At 40.1% G+C, this 17,037-nt stretch overlaps 1 protein-coding gene across 1 annotated transcript in view; it reads right to left on the minus strand.

The window, feature by feature from the left end:
• ITGA11 (integrin subunit alpha 11) overlaps positions 1 to 17,037 on the minus strand; it is a 243,032-nt gene that overhangs the window by 81,528 nt on the left and 144,467 nt on the right. Inside the window, exons 4-11 of the mRNA XM_073568948.1 lie at positions 14,815 to 14,906; positions 14,371 to 14,485; positions 13,056 to 13,183; positions 12,829 to 12,977; positions 12,586 to 12,730; positions 12,249 to 12,417; positions 6,646 to 6,716; positions 2,178 to 2,322 (exon numbers count right to left, since the gene is read on the minus strand). Coding sequence (XP_073425049.1) covers positions 2,178 to 2,322; positions 6,646 to 6,716; positions 12,249 to 12,417; positions 12,586 to 12,730; positions 12,829 to 12,977; positions 13,056 to 13,183; positions 14,371 to 14,485; positions 14,815 to 14,906 — 1,014 coding nt within the window. The remainder of the gene's footprint in view (positions 1 to 2,177; positions 2,323 to 6,645; positions 6,717 to 12,248; positions 12,418 to 12,585; positions 12,731 to 12,828; positions 12,978 to 13,055; positions 13,184 to 14,370; positions 14,486 to 14,814; positions 14,907 to 17,037) is intronic.

Genomic DNA, 17,037 nt, shown 5'->3' on the forward strand with positions numbered 1-17,037 from the left:
GCTCTTTTAGTGGGGATTATCAGGCCCACGTGACTATTAGGGTATATAAAAACAACCGCTCGAGTCTTAGACCAGTGATGGCCAACCTGTGACTCTCCAACTCCTTTCATGCCCTCACTGCTGCAGGTCGAATGATGGGGTATTACCGGGGTAGAATAGGTTGTGGCACATTACAGTGTATAATGTGTACTAGGGCGCCATATTTGGGGTACCCGCCTTTGATACTCATAACTAGTTGTCCGACTTGCTATAAATCCCACCTCATCATGGACACACTCAGCCAGCCTGGAAAATTCTCCTAAATGTCCCTTCAGAATAGAAGAAGGTGTCCTCCTTGGTTAGATAAATTAATCCAAGATGAGGGGGCTTTGTCATATAAACCAATTTTAGCTCTTAAAAGCAGCCTATCAGGAGCTTTAGGATCTCCAAACTATTTTCACTGGGTAGGATAGTAAAGAACACGTTCAAACATACTTTTCTGGCAACTAAAGTAATGGATCATCCATTGCTGAGAAAATTATCTTTGAAACTTTAAATGAGGCTTAAGTGCTTTGAGGGTGGGCCAATTCCTGACTTATCCATCTATCCTCCACATTGCTAAAGCATTGGCCTCATTGACGTCTCTTGTGCATTGCAGAAAACATAGAGGTGCAAAAGAGACAGCAACCAAGCACGTGGGACTGGCTCTAGACAGGAGAGCACCAATTCAACAGGCAGGAATCGCAAGCTTTCGATGCACTTGCAGGCAAATTTATAAACAGTACAGATCCAACATAGATTTCCTCAATGATAGAAAATCCCTTTCCAGACCTCGAGGATTAGTTTGAACTCGTCTTTAACTACTCTACCCAGTAATGTAATTAGTTTGGTTACACTCAGAGAAGCCTTCCCATGTGTATTTTTTAATTAAATGTGTGTATATTCATGTAATATAGTGTGAGTGCATTAATATACTCACCTACCCAGGATCTCTCCAGAGTTCTCCGTTGCTCTTATCCTCTGCTGCATGACATCACCACTCTGCAGACTCTCCAGGTCTCACTGTGCTCTGTGTGACCAGGAAGTGACTTTTACAATGTAAGCCTATAGAGTGTCAGATCAAGGTTCCATAGGCGTAAATTGTAAAAGAGACCTCAAGCTCACGCATAGATCACAGAGTGATCCCGCTAGACACAATTACAGTGACGTCATTCAGAAGCGAAACTGAATGGTGGTGGACACTGGAGAGAGCAGCGGTAGGAGAATATATTAATACACTCACACTCCATTACATGCACAAATACACACATTTAATAAAAAATATACATGGAAGTGCTTCTCTAAACTCCTGACAGGTCCGTATTAATAGGGAAATGATAAGGGTCCCCATCTACCCTTGCCCAGACATAGTATAGGCCTCTTTTTGGCCATCCAATATGAAAGCAGCCACAGAGACGTACAAAACATAATATGGCCTATGCCTAACACAACATAAAATTCTTCTTTCATTTTCTAAAGTGATAATAAAGAATTTTAGTAAAGGATGAATAGATATTTTGCACAAAATCTCAAATCAATCAGTTGTTTTGTAACATTACTCTTATTTAAATGGAATCCGTCACTAAGTTTTTACTACCCTATCTGAGAGCAGAATATGTAGGGACCCTTTTTCCAGCGATGTGTCACTTGCTGTGCTGCTTGCTGTAATTTTGATAAAATCCCTGCTTTATCTGCTGCAGATTTAGCAGTTCTCTGAATGCTGAGCCCTGTATGACCCCGTGTTTTATGTACACTGCGCATAGGCAGAAAGCTATCAATCAGTGGTGGGAGTGGTGTTATACAGAGCTCATGAATATGAAGGACTACATGGCAGCAGGTTTGCTAGTCCTCTAATGATAATCTCCTGCTCTTAAAACAGTGATTTTATCTAATCTATAGCAAAGAGCCCAGTAAGTGGAATCCGAGTCTCTGTCTCTACATTATGCTGCTCTCAGATTAGGTGGCAAAAACCTGGTACTGATCCTCTTTATTGATTTCTATCATGGATATACTACCTGTATTATTGAGGGACTGAAACCATATCTAACCCAGCTAAAGGACATTACTAACAGCTGATAATAAATTGACCCACAAGTATACAGACCTCAGAGCAGACATGTCTATAGTCACGTTGCGAACACGCCGTCCGCCAGGATTACCTAGATATGCTCCATGGTTCTTTAGCTCATCAGGAAACTCTTCGAGATAAGATTCCCTTCGTGGTATCATCTTCCCGCTACTGGTCTCTTTCAGAACAGCCCCACTCCAGTCATATGCACCCACAGCGCCAAGCAAAATCCCATCCTGAAGAAAAGGATATGCAGATAATATATAAAAGTGGATGTCAACGCACAAAACAATAGGCAATAATGAAGGGCTTGAAAGTTTGTCCACGACATATATTTATGTACAAAATGGGCATATGGGGTCATAAAACAAAAAAGAACACATACTCACCCTCTTGTCGGTAGCACTGTAGCTATAGAAACAGTCTCTCTTCTAACCTGGATGAAATGTCAAGATTGCTGCAGGTCAGTGGACTCTGATTGGCTGCAGCAGTCATGTGACATCCCTCTGCTAGGAGAAGTAAAGAGACTGAAGGGGGACATAAGGCCCCGTTACATTTAGCGATGCACCAGCGATCCCAACCACGTTATGACCCGGTCAGGATCACTGGTGCATCTCTAAATGGTGACTAGTGAGCTGCCACACAGGCAGATCTCACCAGTGATGTACCAGCGGTTGGCAGTCGTTACTTACCTGCCAGACGCGGAGATGATGACCGTCTTCCGCCCGTGACCATGGCTCACTCATCGGCGCTAGCAGGAAGCCGGCAACAAGAAATGGACCAGGACGTTGTCGCGCGATACTGATATCCAGCAGGGGGGTCGGTCGGAGGTAAGTGTCACATGTAGCGAGATCGCTACCGATATCGCTATGTGTAAAAGACCCTTTAGGCAGCACTGTGGAGAAGCGGCAGGGGACCGGTGGGTGAGTATCTGCTTTTTTTTTCCATATATCCCCAATAGCCTATTTTCTAATAAAGAAATATGTAGTGGACACCCCCTTTAACATACTTAAAAAAGGCTAAACACACTGCAAATTTATATTATTAGTTCTACTGATGAGTGAATATGCTCAGATAAGGTGTTATCCGACCATGCTCGGGTACTAACTAAGTGACTTTGTAGTGCTCGAATAATATGTTTGAGTCCCCGTGCCTGCATGTTTCATGGCTGCTCGACATCCACAACACATCCAGGGATTGCCTAACAAACAGACAACCCGTGTGCATGTGTTGTGGCTGTCTAGCAGCCGCGAGACAAGCAGCCGCAGGGACTTGAACATATTTTTTGAGCATGCTGAAGACACTAGGTTAGCACCCAAGCATGCTCATATAACACCTTATCTGAGCACGTTCGCTTATCACTAATTAATTCCTTCACAGACATACTTATAGAGAAGGTATCACCAAGATTTTTTTTACACTTACTGAATCCATAAACCAAAACGTATTTTATTTTCTGATCTGTTTCGTCCTCTAATTATAGATTTTTTTATTTTATTTACTGAACATGATTTTGAAGGGAGTCATCTTGTCTACTGCAACTGTGGTATGTGGAGAGATAAGCATTATGGTCGTCACATCGACCATAAGAACATGAAGTCTTGAGCTGACTCTTTGAGATAGTGTTGAGTGATAATAATGAAATGACTGCTGGAATTGAGCTGTACAGAAAAGTAAGTATCTGACTATTATGAGGCTCAGTGGTAAGAGTAAAAATTGCTAATGGAGGGTTTGAATTAGGACCTCTCCTCTATTAACCCCAAATTTCCTAACAAGTTATTTGAAAATTATTTTTCTAAACCAGACAATTAAATTTAATTCATTATTATATTAATAACTGATGCGAATAGAGGTGGTGGATGGTGCGAACCCAATGTGAGAATGTAAGGTGCTGCATATGCAAATTGTGTTCTGTGTTGGCACATTAAAAAAAGAGTTACGAGATCAAGAACAATTGGGTTTCTGTATATTGGAAAAGGATATAATAAAGGCACATTCTACCATATTAAAAGACGATAATTTCGCCTTTTTTATAGGATTCCTTACATATAATTTATACAATACTTGGTTTCCAAACCACAATGAAGCAAAGGAACGTAGAAATGTCCTATGGAAAAAGGAAGCATTTAATCCATCCATTTAGTGAAATGGACGGAATAAGGTTGAATGTCATGCTCCTAAAGGATTTGTGGCTTGTAGACTTGGACCTAACATTCAGGTTATTATGGGGTCAATTGCTGAGGCCCAGGTCAGAGTGTGTGCTGACAACACAGAAGTCAAGTTAGTTTTGTCTAGTTGGTATATTTTGAGTATGTTTCTTGCTTCTCACCTAAGTCAGATTTGTTTGTAATGTTTAAATTACATTTTTAGCATAAAATGCTATTCTCTGCATAATAGAAAAAAAATAATTTATCCATTATTCTTTACAATTCCTTGGTGTTTTAAAGATATCATTAGTAATCAAAACTGTTAACATCTAGTGGATGAAAATCTAGCCGTGTTGTGTGATAGTCACAAAGGTGTATGGCTCGTTAGTCATTACAAGACACCGCTCCAATAACTGTCCCATAATGAGCCATGCACATCCAGCAAGTGTCCATCACATCACCAAGATAGATTCTTATCCACTAAGAGTAAATATTTAAGGCTCCTATTGAATGACTGCAAGCAAAGATCTTGCAAAATGTGATATATAGGAGATTTTAAAAGGTTTCACAATACAAAAAAGTAAATTTAATTTTATAACACTGCATTATTGCTGTTTCAAGGAGAAATGATACTTCTTGGATATCGGTCAGACGCCTCTCTCACAGCCAAACCAGATCTTCTCCCACTTTGCACTGATGAGGGGCAGTACCCCGAAACACAGTGTCTGCAAATGGAGATTCTGGCTTGGCTTTTATCCTAAGTCATGTAACTAGGCTCGTTAAAGGGTCAACATTGACTTTTAGGATTGCTACCTCCAATAGGTGGCACTAGAGTTCTAGTCCTCTTCCTCTCTGAAGAGACAATTTGCATAATTAGCAAAGTCACATTTGACATTGATGATCTGTGGGTCCTTGACTTTGGATCAGGCATGTAATCATATGAATCATTCATTTTGAGCCCAGCTTGGTGTAAAAAAAAAAATACTCTATATGGACAAAAGTATTGGGATGCTACATAATACACCTACAGGAGATTTTATGGCTTCCACTTCTAAACTCAAAGGCATTAATATTGTCTCGGTTCCCCCTTTGTAGCTATAACAGTCTCCAATTTTTCAACAAGATTTGGAGATGTCTGTGGGAATTTTTGCCCATTCATTCAGAAGAGCATTTTTTGAGGTCAGACACAGAGGAAAGGGTCTGTCTCACAATCTTGTTTCTAGTTCATCCCCAAGGTGTTGGATGGGGATGAGGTCAGGGCTCTGTTCATCAGGTCATGTTCTTACACACCAAGCTCACCCAACCATACCTTTATGGACCTGCTTTGGGCATTGGGCATAGTCATACTAGAACAGAATGATTTCTCAATTTTGGAAGCATTCAATTATACAAAATGTTTTGATATGTTGAAGCATTAAGATTACCCTTCATTGGAACTAAGGGGCCCAAGTTGACCCCTGTAAAATATACCCATAAAATCATACCTCCCGCACTAAACTTTACAGTTGGCACAATGCAGTCAGGTAGGCAACGTTCTCCTGGAATTTGCTAAACCCAGTCTTGTTCATCAGACTGCCAGATAGAGAAGTGTCATTCATCACTTCACAGAACTTGTTTCCACTGCTTCACAGTCCAGTAATGGCTTTATAGTACTTCATCTTGGCACTATGCTTGGTGATATAAGGCTTGCATAAAGCTGCTCGACCATGGAAACCCATCTCATGAAGCTCCCACAAGTTTTCGTGCTGATGCTAATTCTAGCCAAGGTATGGAGTTCTGCATTCATTGACTCAATAGAGTGTTGGCAACTTTTTTAACTATGCATCGCAGCTCTCAGTGACCCTACTTTTGGCTTCCACTTTGTGGCTGACTTGTTGAGACTCTTCAACCATTCCATTTGCTAACAGTACCACTCACAGTTGACCATGGAATATTTAGGAGAGAAGAAATTTAACAAACTGATTTCATACAACATTGGCATCCTATTACATGACCATGCTGGTATCAGTAAGCTCAATAAAAGAGCCAGTCTATCACAAATATTTGTAATGGCAGACAGCATGGTAAGGGCCTAGATTTTAAATACTTTGTACAATAGGACTGAATGAAAAACCTGAAATCAATGATTAAGACATGAGTATCAATTCTTTTGTCCATGTAGTGTATTTCAATATGTGCTTACCTACCCATTCTCTACTGCTCCCTCTGTACCGCTGGCTGGGAGCCATGTTGGTCTGGTTGACTCATCTTTCTGCGACAATGGCAGATGATTACTGCAGCTAGATCGGTGACTGCAGCGGTAACAAACGCGCTGCCGCTATGCTCGGTCCCAATGCCAATTGTCATTCTTTTCTACGGTATTTTGCATACATTCCCTACTCTTTGTGTAACTTTACCAACTTCTCAACTCACCTCCACTACATGTGATGAAAACCCTGCCTGGGACATTTCAAGCCCAAATGATGTCTCATTCTTGTTGGTTCCTGCAATTAAAATAGAGTCAATTCTTACAAATTGAATATGACAGAAATGACTGCAAATATACTAAAAATGGATAAAAGTTGGAAATATCATTTAACATAATTACAGTTAGAGAAATTCAAAACGATATGATTGGAAAAACAGCTCGATCAGTAAACATAGCAGACAGTCAGATTTAGAAACATTAAAATGGAGCTTTAAAGTATCGTATTTAACCCAACGATCCTTACATGACTTCAGCTGTATAATACACACAGCCATCACATTATCTCTACACTTTATCATGGCCGAGAATTCTGCAGCAGCCATTTCCTACATTCTGACCTCACCACATGCAGAACAAACTTTCTTGTCTCTTTTTTTAGATATTGATCTACACAGCTCAGCTACATACAGAAGACTCAAAAAATCATATTTTTCCATTGATCTACAAATAGAATCTTCCTTCTAAAATCTTTGAAGTCTCCTACAAGGTTCTGCCCTACAGACATAGATGGTTTATTATAGTTCAGAAGACAAAAGTTTACAACCATGAAGCATTAAACCTCATCTCTTTGGATCTTTTCATTTGAAGCACTGGTGGTTCATCATGACAAATGTAAATCTACTTATTTTTAATGCAATGATCCATGGGAAAATATTGTGTAAAGTAGCTCATTCCAGCCAAACCATGATAACCATTGGTATCAGTTACTTCGCACACTTTTTCCCATGGAGTAATGCTTTGAAAATAAGTCATTATGCTGAGTTGGGTCTCGTCAATAAGTGTCAATCCCTGAGCTGCAGTTAAAAGGGTTGTCCACAACTTGTGAAAACCCTTTCGCAAATATATTCCCAATGTAGAAAAAAAATCTTATACTTACTTTTAATCAATAGATCTTGGAATAATAATAATTTCCACAATTGGATGTGTTTTAAATTTTTTTTCCCTGTGCTGAGATAATCTTATAAAGGTGCCCCTGATGTGTGCTGTGTAATGGCTGTGTCTCACCGTACAGGAACATGGTCTGATCATACCACATCTCCTAGGCAGGGGAGGAAGCAAAAAAGTATACAGATATTACAGCACGGGGTCACAAATAATAATTTCTTTAGAGTAAAACATTTTTTAAAAAACATGCAGGGAAATGCTTTATCACACAAAAAGAATCAGCTGTGATTCCCTGCTGTCCTGCTTGTATACTCTTTTCCTTCCTCCCCTGCCTAGGAGCTGTGGTATGATCAGACCATTTTCCTGTACGGTCAGACACAGCCATTACACAGTACACAGCAGGAGCAAATGTATAAGATTATCTCAGCATGGGAACATTTTATTTAAACACATCCAATTGTGAAAATTATTCTTCTTGCAAGATCTATTGATTAAAATCAACTTTAAAATGAACTTTGATCGTGGGAAAACTCCTTTAGGCTATGTGCCCACGTAGCGTTTAAATCCGAACACTGAAAACCGGACTCCTTCCCAGAAATCGTGTGTTTTTCCACGCGATTTTACCGCGATTATGTTTGCGATTTTGCCGCGATTTTCGCGTGCGATATTCAAGCACTTTCCAAGCGATTTGAAGCATCGCTTGGAAAGTGATTGACAGGTTGGTCACACTCATCAAACATAGTGTTTGACAAGTGTGACCAGGTTTTTACTATTGAGGCCGCCTATGCGGCATCAATACTAAAAGAAAGAATGTAGAAAATAATTCAAAAATAAAAAATCGGGGTATATTTACCTTCCGACGTCCCGCGTAGTCTCAGCGACGCTCCCGTTCCCAGCGATGCCTTGTGAGACCTGTGATGACGTTGGTCTCGCGTTGCTATAGCAATCTCACGAGACCGCTATAGTAACGCGAGACTACGTCATCACAGGACCTTGCCGCAAGGCATTACTGGGAACGCTGTGGCCCGGGAAGGCAGCGCGGGACGTCGGAAGGTAAATATACCCCGATTTTTTATTTTTTATTCTTTTTTTTACAGGGGTATGGTACCCAGGGCCTGGAGGACAGTCTCCTCTCCTCCACACCGTGGGTACCAACCGCACATGAGACGCTTAACTTCGCGCATGGTGGGCATAGCCACATGCTGGAAGTAAGCGGTTCTCATGCATTCCTATGGGTGCGGAATCGCGGCAATTCTTGGCGATTCCGCACAAAAGAATGAGCATGCTGCAATTTTTTCCGCGATGCGATTCTGCCGTGGAAAAAAGCGCAGCATTAGCACAGCATGTGCGGAATGCCAAAGGAATGCATGGGGTGCGTTCTGTACAAGATTTTTAAACGTTTTCGCAGCGTTTTCACGCCGAGAATCGCGGCAAAAACGCTTAAAAATCGCATCGTGGGCACACAGCCTTAATTTTCTGCAATGCTCACACCTTCACTGGGTATCCAAGGTCCGGTATGGGAGGTGAGTGTAGAGTGATTTGATTTTATATTAGGTAATAAATCATTTAAAAAGTACCTGACACTAAGTCAAAAGTGACCAGTTTTTCCTCTTATTTTATTCCGGCTGCTTCCCTGACTATTTAGATTTTTTCTTTCTTCAAGTCCCAAAACAGTTCCAGAGATATAAGCCTTTTTATTTAGTGATAATTTTTATGGTCCTTTACCAAGGGGGCATTGCTCACAAGGTAAAAATTTAGAGCATCCTAAAGATAAACCCTCAGATAATCATGTGAGCATGCTGAAAATTAGTAGCGAAGCCTGAATACTCAGGGGAGCAGCGGGAATAAAATAAGAGCAAAAACCGGACACTTTTGGCCTGGTGACAGATCCTTTAAGGCATCTCATTCAGCCAACCAAATAGTCTGCTCTGTACTAATGAAGGACAAAACCCCCTAAATAATACTGTCTACAGCTCTACAGCTGGGCCTTTGGTATATATGTATATATATATATATATATATATATATATATACACACACATATACACACAAACGTGGTCAAAATTGTTGGCACCCCTTCTTTAGTGACGGAAAAATCCACAATGGTCACAGAAATGATTTGAATCTGACAAAAGTAACAATAAATCAAAAATCTATGAAAATGAACAAATGAAAGTCAGACATTGCTTTTCAACCATGCTTCCACAGATTAAAAAAAAATAAAATAAATAAAACTCATGAAATGGGCCTGGACAGAAATGATGGTACAATTGACTTAATTTTTTGTTGCACAACCTTTTGAGGCAATCACTGCAAACAAACAATTCCTGTAACTTTCTATGTGACTTATGTTCCATTTTTCTCATATTTGAAGGTTGCCTTTTCCAGACGGCATGTTTCAGCTCTTTCCAAAGATGCTCAATATGATTTAGGTCAGGGCTCATAGAAAGCTACTTCAGAATAGTGGAATGTTTTCCCCTTAGCCATTCTTGGGTGTTTGTAGCTGTGTGTTTTGGGTCATTATCCAGTTGCAAGACCCATGACCTGCGACTGAGACCAAACTTTTGACACTGGGCAGCACATTTCTCTCTAGAATCACTTGATATTCTTGAGATTTCATTGTACCCTGCACAGATTCTAGACACCCAGTGCAAGATACAGCAAAGCAGCCCCAGAACATAACAGAGCCTCTTCCATGTTTCACAGTAGGGACAGTGTTCTTTTCTTGATATGCTTCATTTTTCCATCTGTGAACATAGAGCTGATGTGCCTTGCCAAAAAGTTCCACTTTTGTCTCATCTGTTCATAGGACATTCTCCCAGAAGAAGTCTTGTGGCTTGTCAGCATGTAGTTTGGCAAATTATACACTGGCTTTTTTATGATTTTTTTTCAACAATGTTATCCTCCTTGGTCGTCTCCCATGAAGTCCACTTTGGCTCACACAACGGCGGATGGTGTGATCTGACACTGATGTTCCTTGAGCTTGAAGTTCACCTTTAATCTGTTCAGAACCTTTTCTGGGCTCTTTTGTTACCATTCATATTATCCATCTCTTTGATTTGTCATCAATTCTCCTCCTTTGGCCACGTCCATGGAGGTTAGCTACAGTCCCATGGAGCTTAAATTTCTGAAAAATATGTGCAACTGTAGTCACAGGAACATCAAGCTGCTCGGAGATGGTCTTATAACTTTTAACTTTAACATGTTTGTCTATAATTTTCTTTCTAATCTCCTGAGAAAACTCTTCCCTTTGCTTCCTCTGGTCCATGTTGAGTGTGATACACACCATGTCACCAAACAGCACAGTAAGTATCTGTAGCCCTCTATACAGGCCAGGGTATCATCATTTATGTCCAGGCCTATTTCATGAGCTTTATATTTTTTAAATTCTGTGGAAGCATGGTTAAAAAGCTATGTCTGACTTTCATTTGTTCATTTTCATAGATTTTTTTTATTTATTATTACTTTTGCCAGATTCAAGCTATTTCTGGGACCACTGAGAATTTTTCTGTCATTAAACGAGGGGTACCAACAATTTTGACCACTTGTGTATATACAGTTGTAAGCAGAAGTTTACATACACTGTATAAAATGACACATCTGCATGTTTTTCTCAATACTTGACATAAAATCAGAGTAAACCTTTCCCGTTTTCAGTCAACTGGGATTACCATAATTATTAATATTTGTCAAATGACAAAATAATGAGAAAGAAAGAATGTTTTAAGGCATTTTTATTACTTACTGCAAAGTCAAAAGTTTACACACATTTCATTAGCATTTGGTACAATTGCCCTTAAACTAAATGACTTGGGTCACACGTTTGGGATATCCTTCCACAAGCTTCTCACAATAGTTGGGCGGAATTTGGGCCCATTCCTCCTGGCAAAACTGGTGCATCTGATCCAGGTTTGTAGGTCACCTTGGTCGCATCTGCCTTTTCAGCTTTGCCCATAAATTTTCATTAGAATTGAGATCAGGGCTTTGTGATGGACACTCCAAACCAATGACTTTGTTATCCTTAAGCCGCTTTGTTACCATTTTGGCAGGGTGCTTCAGGTCATTTTCCATTTGGAAGACCCATTTCCACCCAAGCTATAACTTCCTGGCTGATGTCTTGAGATGTTGCTTCAGTATTGCCACATAATCTTTTCTCATGATGCCTTCTATTTTGTGAAGTGCACCAGTCCCTCTTGCAGCAAAACAACCTGACAAAATGATGCTGCCTCATGTTTCACAGTTGGGATGGTGTTCTTAGGCTTTCAAGCTTCTCCCTTTTTAATCCAAACGTAATGATGATCATTATGCCCAAAAAGTTCAATTTTAGCTTCCAAACACATGACATCATCATATGGGCAGTCCAGAATTGTTTAAAGGCATAGTAATCTTAGTGTATGTAAACGTTTTACTTTGCAGTAAGTAAAAAAAATGCTTTAAAACATTCTTGCTCTCTTATTATTCTGGCATTTGGCAAATATTAATAATTATGGTAATGCTAATTGACCTAAAACAGGAAGGTTTATTCTGCTTTCATGTCAGATATTGAGAAAAACATGCGTGTGTCTTTTTATATAGTGTATGTAAACATCTGGTTTCAACTGTATAAAATATATTATACAAGTATCACAGAAAAAGAGATTTTATTATTTATAGTAATGAATACCTCCTTCTAGACTGAATATTCTTTCACCAAGGGCATCCACAATGTCCTTCAGGGCAGCTTCATCTGTGACATTAAAGAAGTGCTTGTCATCAGGATCACTAGCAATGAACTTGATCTCATTAAGAAAAGCTTCAGGATTAATTTTTCTCCTATTATAATATCCCAAAACCTAGAGATTAAAAAAAATATTAAATTCTATCCAATATTGGCATTGCAACTCAGCCTCAAAAAAGTAAATAGTATGTAGATGCAATATCAGACACTGCCCTTGCAAAAGAGAGGCGCTATTTTACACAACCCCTTTGTATAGACTTTTATATAGGGTAGAGAAACTTACTGCCACTGCGTAACGTGTTATGTTGTCTCTTTCACTTCTCTCTATCACTCTCTTCAGATCTGGGCTGTCGTGAGATTCTCCATCTGTAATGACGATCATAACTTTTTTGGCTCCCCTTCTTCCACCTTGTTGGAAGGCTTCAGTACTATGAAAGATCATACACACCGATACAATTTATTTCTGGGGCGAGCATCAACTTCTCAGTCTAAGAAATTATATGTACACTAATTTAAGTCTCCTCACCAGGCTTTCTCTATGCCCAGCGCTGTACGGGTCTCTTCCCCTCCTCTTTGCTCAATACGTTTTGCAGCCTCTACCACCGCATTCACTGACCGATGGTCTTTTAGGTAAAATTCATGAACGACCTTTTCCCCATACTGAAGCACACCAACCTGTCACAAACACAGGGAGTATTAGGCTAAACGTGGCTTTAATGCACAGAAGTCTTTCCTTTATTGTCATTCATATACCTGTATTTGCCCAGGAGCGATGTAGAATTTCTGTAGGATGCTGATCAGGAAGCCTTGCACTTCTTCCCATGGGTAGATGCTGTTGGATCCGTCCAGAACAATTACAATATCCATGAAGGTTGGACATTCTGAGGAAGAACCATAACAATAAGTTTTAGAGCTGCATGACATCTAGAGCAGTATATGAAAGAAAATGTTTAATACCATAAATATTAAACATTTTCCCATCTTTAAAGTTATAGACCCCACAGACTCTGAGAATAAATGGGCACAAAGCTTCAGCAACGCTGTGCAGTGAGACTTTAAATATATACGTATACATTATACATATATACAAGGTACTAAGGGTTCTGTCCTGATGAAGAGGTGGTGTTTGGCCTCAAAACACATTGACACTGTAAACCTGTTCATTAAATTTCCTCACGTTTTATTCCGTATGGAGTCTTCATCAGCAGCGCATTGATTAACACCTCCATCCCGTTTCATATCGCTCTTGGTGCAACCTTACCAGGTGAATGAATTCCTTTTTCCTACACTCCGTTATCATCGGATAGGACCCTATTGCGCTCTTTTGTTTCCCAGTTTTCTCATCCTCAGCTATGATGTGTTGACACAGACATGTGACTGCTGCAACCAATCACTGGCTGCAGCGGTGACCTCATTGGTGTTGACAGGTTACCATTAAAGTCAGTTTTCGCATGTCGTGGCTGGAATAGGAAGAGCAGAGTCCCATGGAAGACTGGGGGAAAGGATTGTTGGGGGATCAGTAAGGTAAGCAATTATTTCATTCAGCATTTTAAGCAATTTTTCTGTCTTAAAGTAGGGGACTGGACACCCCCTTAAAGCAGGATAATGTTGATAGACAGAGACCTTGATAACAGCGATGTTTCACTTGCTTGTCTGCTGCTTGCTGTGATTTTGATAACATCACTGTTTTGTAAGATGGAGTTCATCACTCATGAATTAATAAACCTGCTGCCATGTAGTCTACCCCTGCCCCCACCAAAAATTGGTAGTTTTCTGCCTATGCACAGTGTAGTGATGTAGGCAGGTTTTTTTGGAGTTCACCACTTAAAAAACTGCTAGGTCTACAGTAAGGAAGATCGAGACTTTATCAAACCTACAGAAACCAGTAAGTGATACATACAGTAATTGGAATGGGAGATTCTGCTCTACATTAGGCTGTTCTCAGATGGGGTGGCAAAAACCTGCTGACATGTCCCCTTTAAGTAAACCTAATGAACAGATACCACAACTTTTACTTGTTATCTGAACATCGCAGACTACCCAACATATTGATTGAGATTGAACGTACTTTGAACAGCAGGAGCCACAATCCTGGAGAAACGGAAATTGGCACCGACCCTATAACACATCCCGGTGGTATAATAGGAACTTCCACATTCATGGGACCAGAGTGGACTGCAAGCCTGCAACATAAAATAGACCAAAACTTTGATTGTCCATGCAAAGCATATTGTGTATAAATATTTAGAAAATGTTGATGTTTTAATAATGCAAAGCTGAATTATAAAAGGGAATATCTCCCACAAGAGCTTCTGAATGCACCACTAAGGCAAGAGAGGCTACAACCAGCATGGCATAATTGGTCACATGCAAGGGTGGTCTACGGGTACAGCACCAATAAATCATACCATAGTAGAGAGGCTGATATGGCATACAGTAATGAATTATATAAGTCTGGCATACAGCTAAAAGCATTAGTACGGAGCAGACACAAATTATAACTTGACATTACCGCAAAGCTATTATCTTTAGGATTTGTGACTAGGCTCATTCCCAAGCGCATGTTGTCCTTTCTCTCCGAGACGTTGAACAGCGTCACCCTGCCTGAGAGACCTCCAGTTACCAGAGACACAGACTTCTGAGACCTCCACAGAGACCTGAGAAACCTCTGAGTTACCACAGAGACCTTAGAGACAACCAAACCACCACACAGACCTCATTCTTCAGGCATGAATCCGAGAAACACAGCATCATGTATTGCTATTTGTTGCGTTGCTAGTGAAAGTTCTGTTTCAAGGAAGATGGGAAGAACGGAAATTTGTCACATTCTCCCTGTCATCTTTGGCTGCCATTGAAACTATATTTTTTATTTGATTCAAACATTTAAAAAATAAAAACAAATATGAAATTTTGTAAATAGTCATCATTAAATATTTTATGCATAAAAAAGACTACAAGCATACTAACTGCGTCATCTGATCTTGCACTTATACTCGATTCCATTTGTTTTTTAAGTTATGTTTACATGCATTTAAATACTTCAAAACATATGAATACCAAACCTTGGGACATACAGCGACATGTAAAAGTTTGGGCACCCCTGGTCAAAATTACTGTTAGCCTAAGTTCACATGTAGCGGAATTCCCGCGGAAGTTACCGCGAGAATTCCGGAATTCCATTCCGTGGGAAAATCGCTTTTTAAATTCCCGCGATTTTACCGCAGAAAAACTAGCGATTTGCAAGCGTAATTAGCTTGCACAATGCTAGCATTTTCCAAGCGATCTGGAGCATCGCTTGGAGAACTGATTGACAGGTTGGTCACACTCGTCAAACACAGTGTTTGACGAGTGTGACCAACTTTTTACTATTGAGGCCGCCTATGCATCATCAGTAGTAAAAGGTAGAATGTAAAAAATAAAAAAAATAAAAAATATTGCTATTCTCACCTTCCAGTGTACCGCACAGCCTTCCCGCCTCTCTCCATGCTCCTGGCATCTTCCGGTCCCAGTAATTTTTTGTGCGAATGACCGCGAGACATCGCGCTCCCGCGAGACTGCGACGTCATCGCGGTCATTCTCACAGAGGATTACTGGGACCGGAAGATTCCAGGAGCGTGGAGAGAGGCCGGAAAGCTGCGCGGGATGCCGGAAGGTGAGAATAACAATATTTTTTATTTTAATTCTATTTTTTACAGGGATATGGTACCCACAGCCCCGAGGACAGTCTCCTCTCCTCCGGACCGTGGGTACCATCCGCAAATGTTCTGCTAACTTTTCGCATGGTGGGCACAGCCACATGCGGAAAGTAAGCAGAACAATGCATTCCTATGTGGGTGGAATTGCCGCGATTCCGCAAAATTAATGAGCATGCTGTGTATTTTACCGCGATGCGATTCCGCCGCGGGAAAATCCGCAGCATTAGCACAGCATTGCGGAATCCCATAGGATTGCATGGGATGCTGTTTTTTTGCGTTTTCGCGGCAAAATCGCACGTTTAAAATTGCAGCGAAAACGCAAAAAAAAAACGCTATGTGTGAACCCAGCCTTATTGTGACCAATTAATAAGTTGAAGATGAAATGATCTCTAAAAGGCCTAAAGTTAAAGATGACACATTTCCTTTGTATTTTAAGCAAAAAAAATATATATTTTCATCTTTTACTTTTTAAAAATTACAAAAAGGAAAATGGGTAGATGCAAAAGTTCTGGCACCCTGTATGGTTAGTAGCTAGTAGCACCCCCTTGTCAAAGTATCACAGCTTGTAAATGCTTTTTGTAGCCAGACAATAGTCTTTCAATTCTTGTTTGAGGGATTTTCATTCCTTCTTACTTGGAAAATTCTTCCAGTTCTTTGTGATTCCTGGATCGTCTTGCATCCTCTGCTATTTTGAAGTCTAGCCACAGATTTTCAATGATGTTCAGATCAGGGGACTGTGAAGGGCCATTGTAAAACCTTCAGCTTGTGTCTTTTGAGGTAGTCTATTATGGATTTTGAGGTATGCTTAGGATCATTATCCATTTGTAGAAGTCATCCTCTTTTCAACTGTAGCTTTTTTTTTACAGATGGTGTAATGTTTACATGAAGAATTTGTTGAAATATCATTAAATCCATTTTTCCCCTCTACCTGTGCCATTGACTGATCGATACATCCCCATGCTTAATAGTTGATGAGATGTTCTTTTCCTGAAATTCTATTCCATTTTTTCTCCACATATAACTTTGATCAATGTAGCCAG

Source organism: Dendrobates tinctorius, unplaced genomic scaffold, assembly GCF_039654945.1.
Source record: "Dendrobates tinctorius isolate UK_male_01 unplaced genomic scaffold, ASM3965494v1 ptg000022l, whole genome shotgun sequence".
Classification (NCBI taxonomy): Eukaryota; Metazoa; Chordata; class Amphibia; order Anura; family Dendrobatidae; genus Dendrobates; species Dendrobates tinctorius.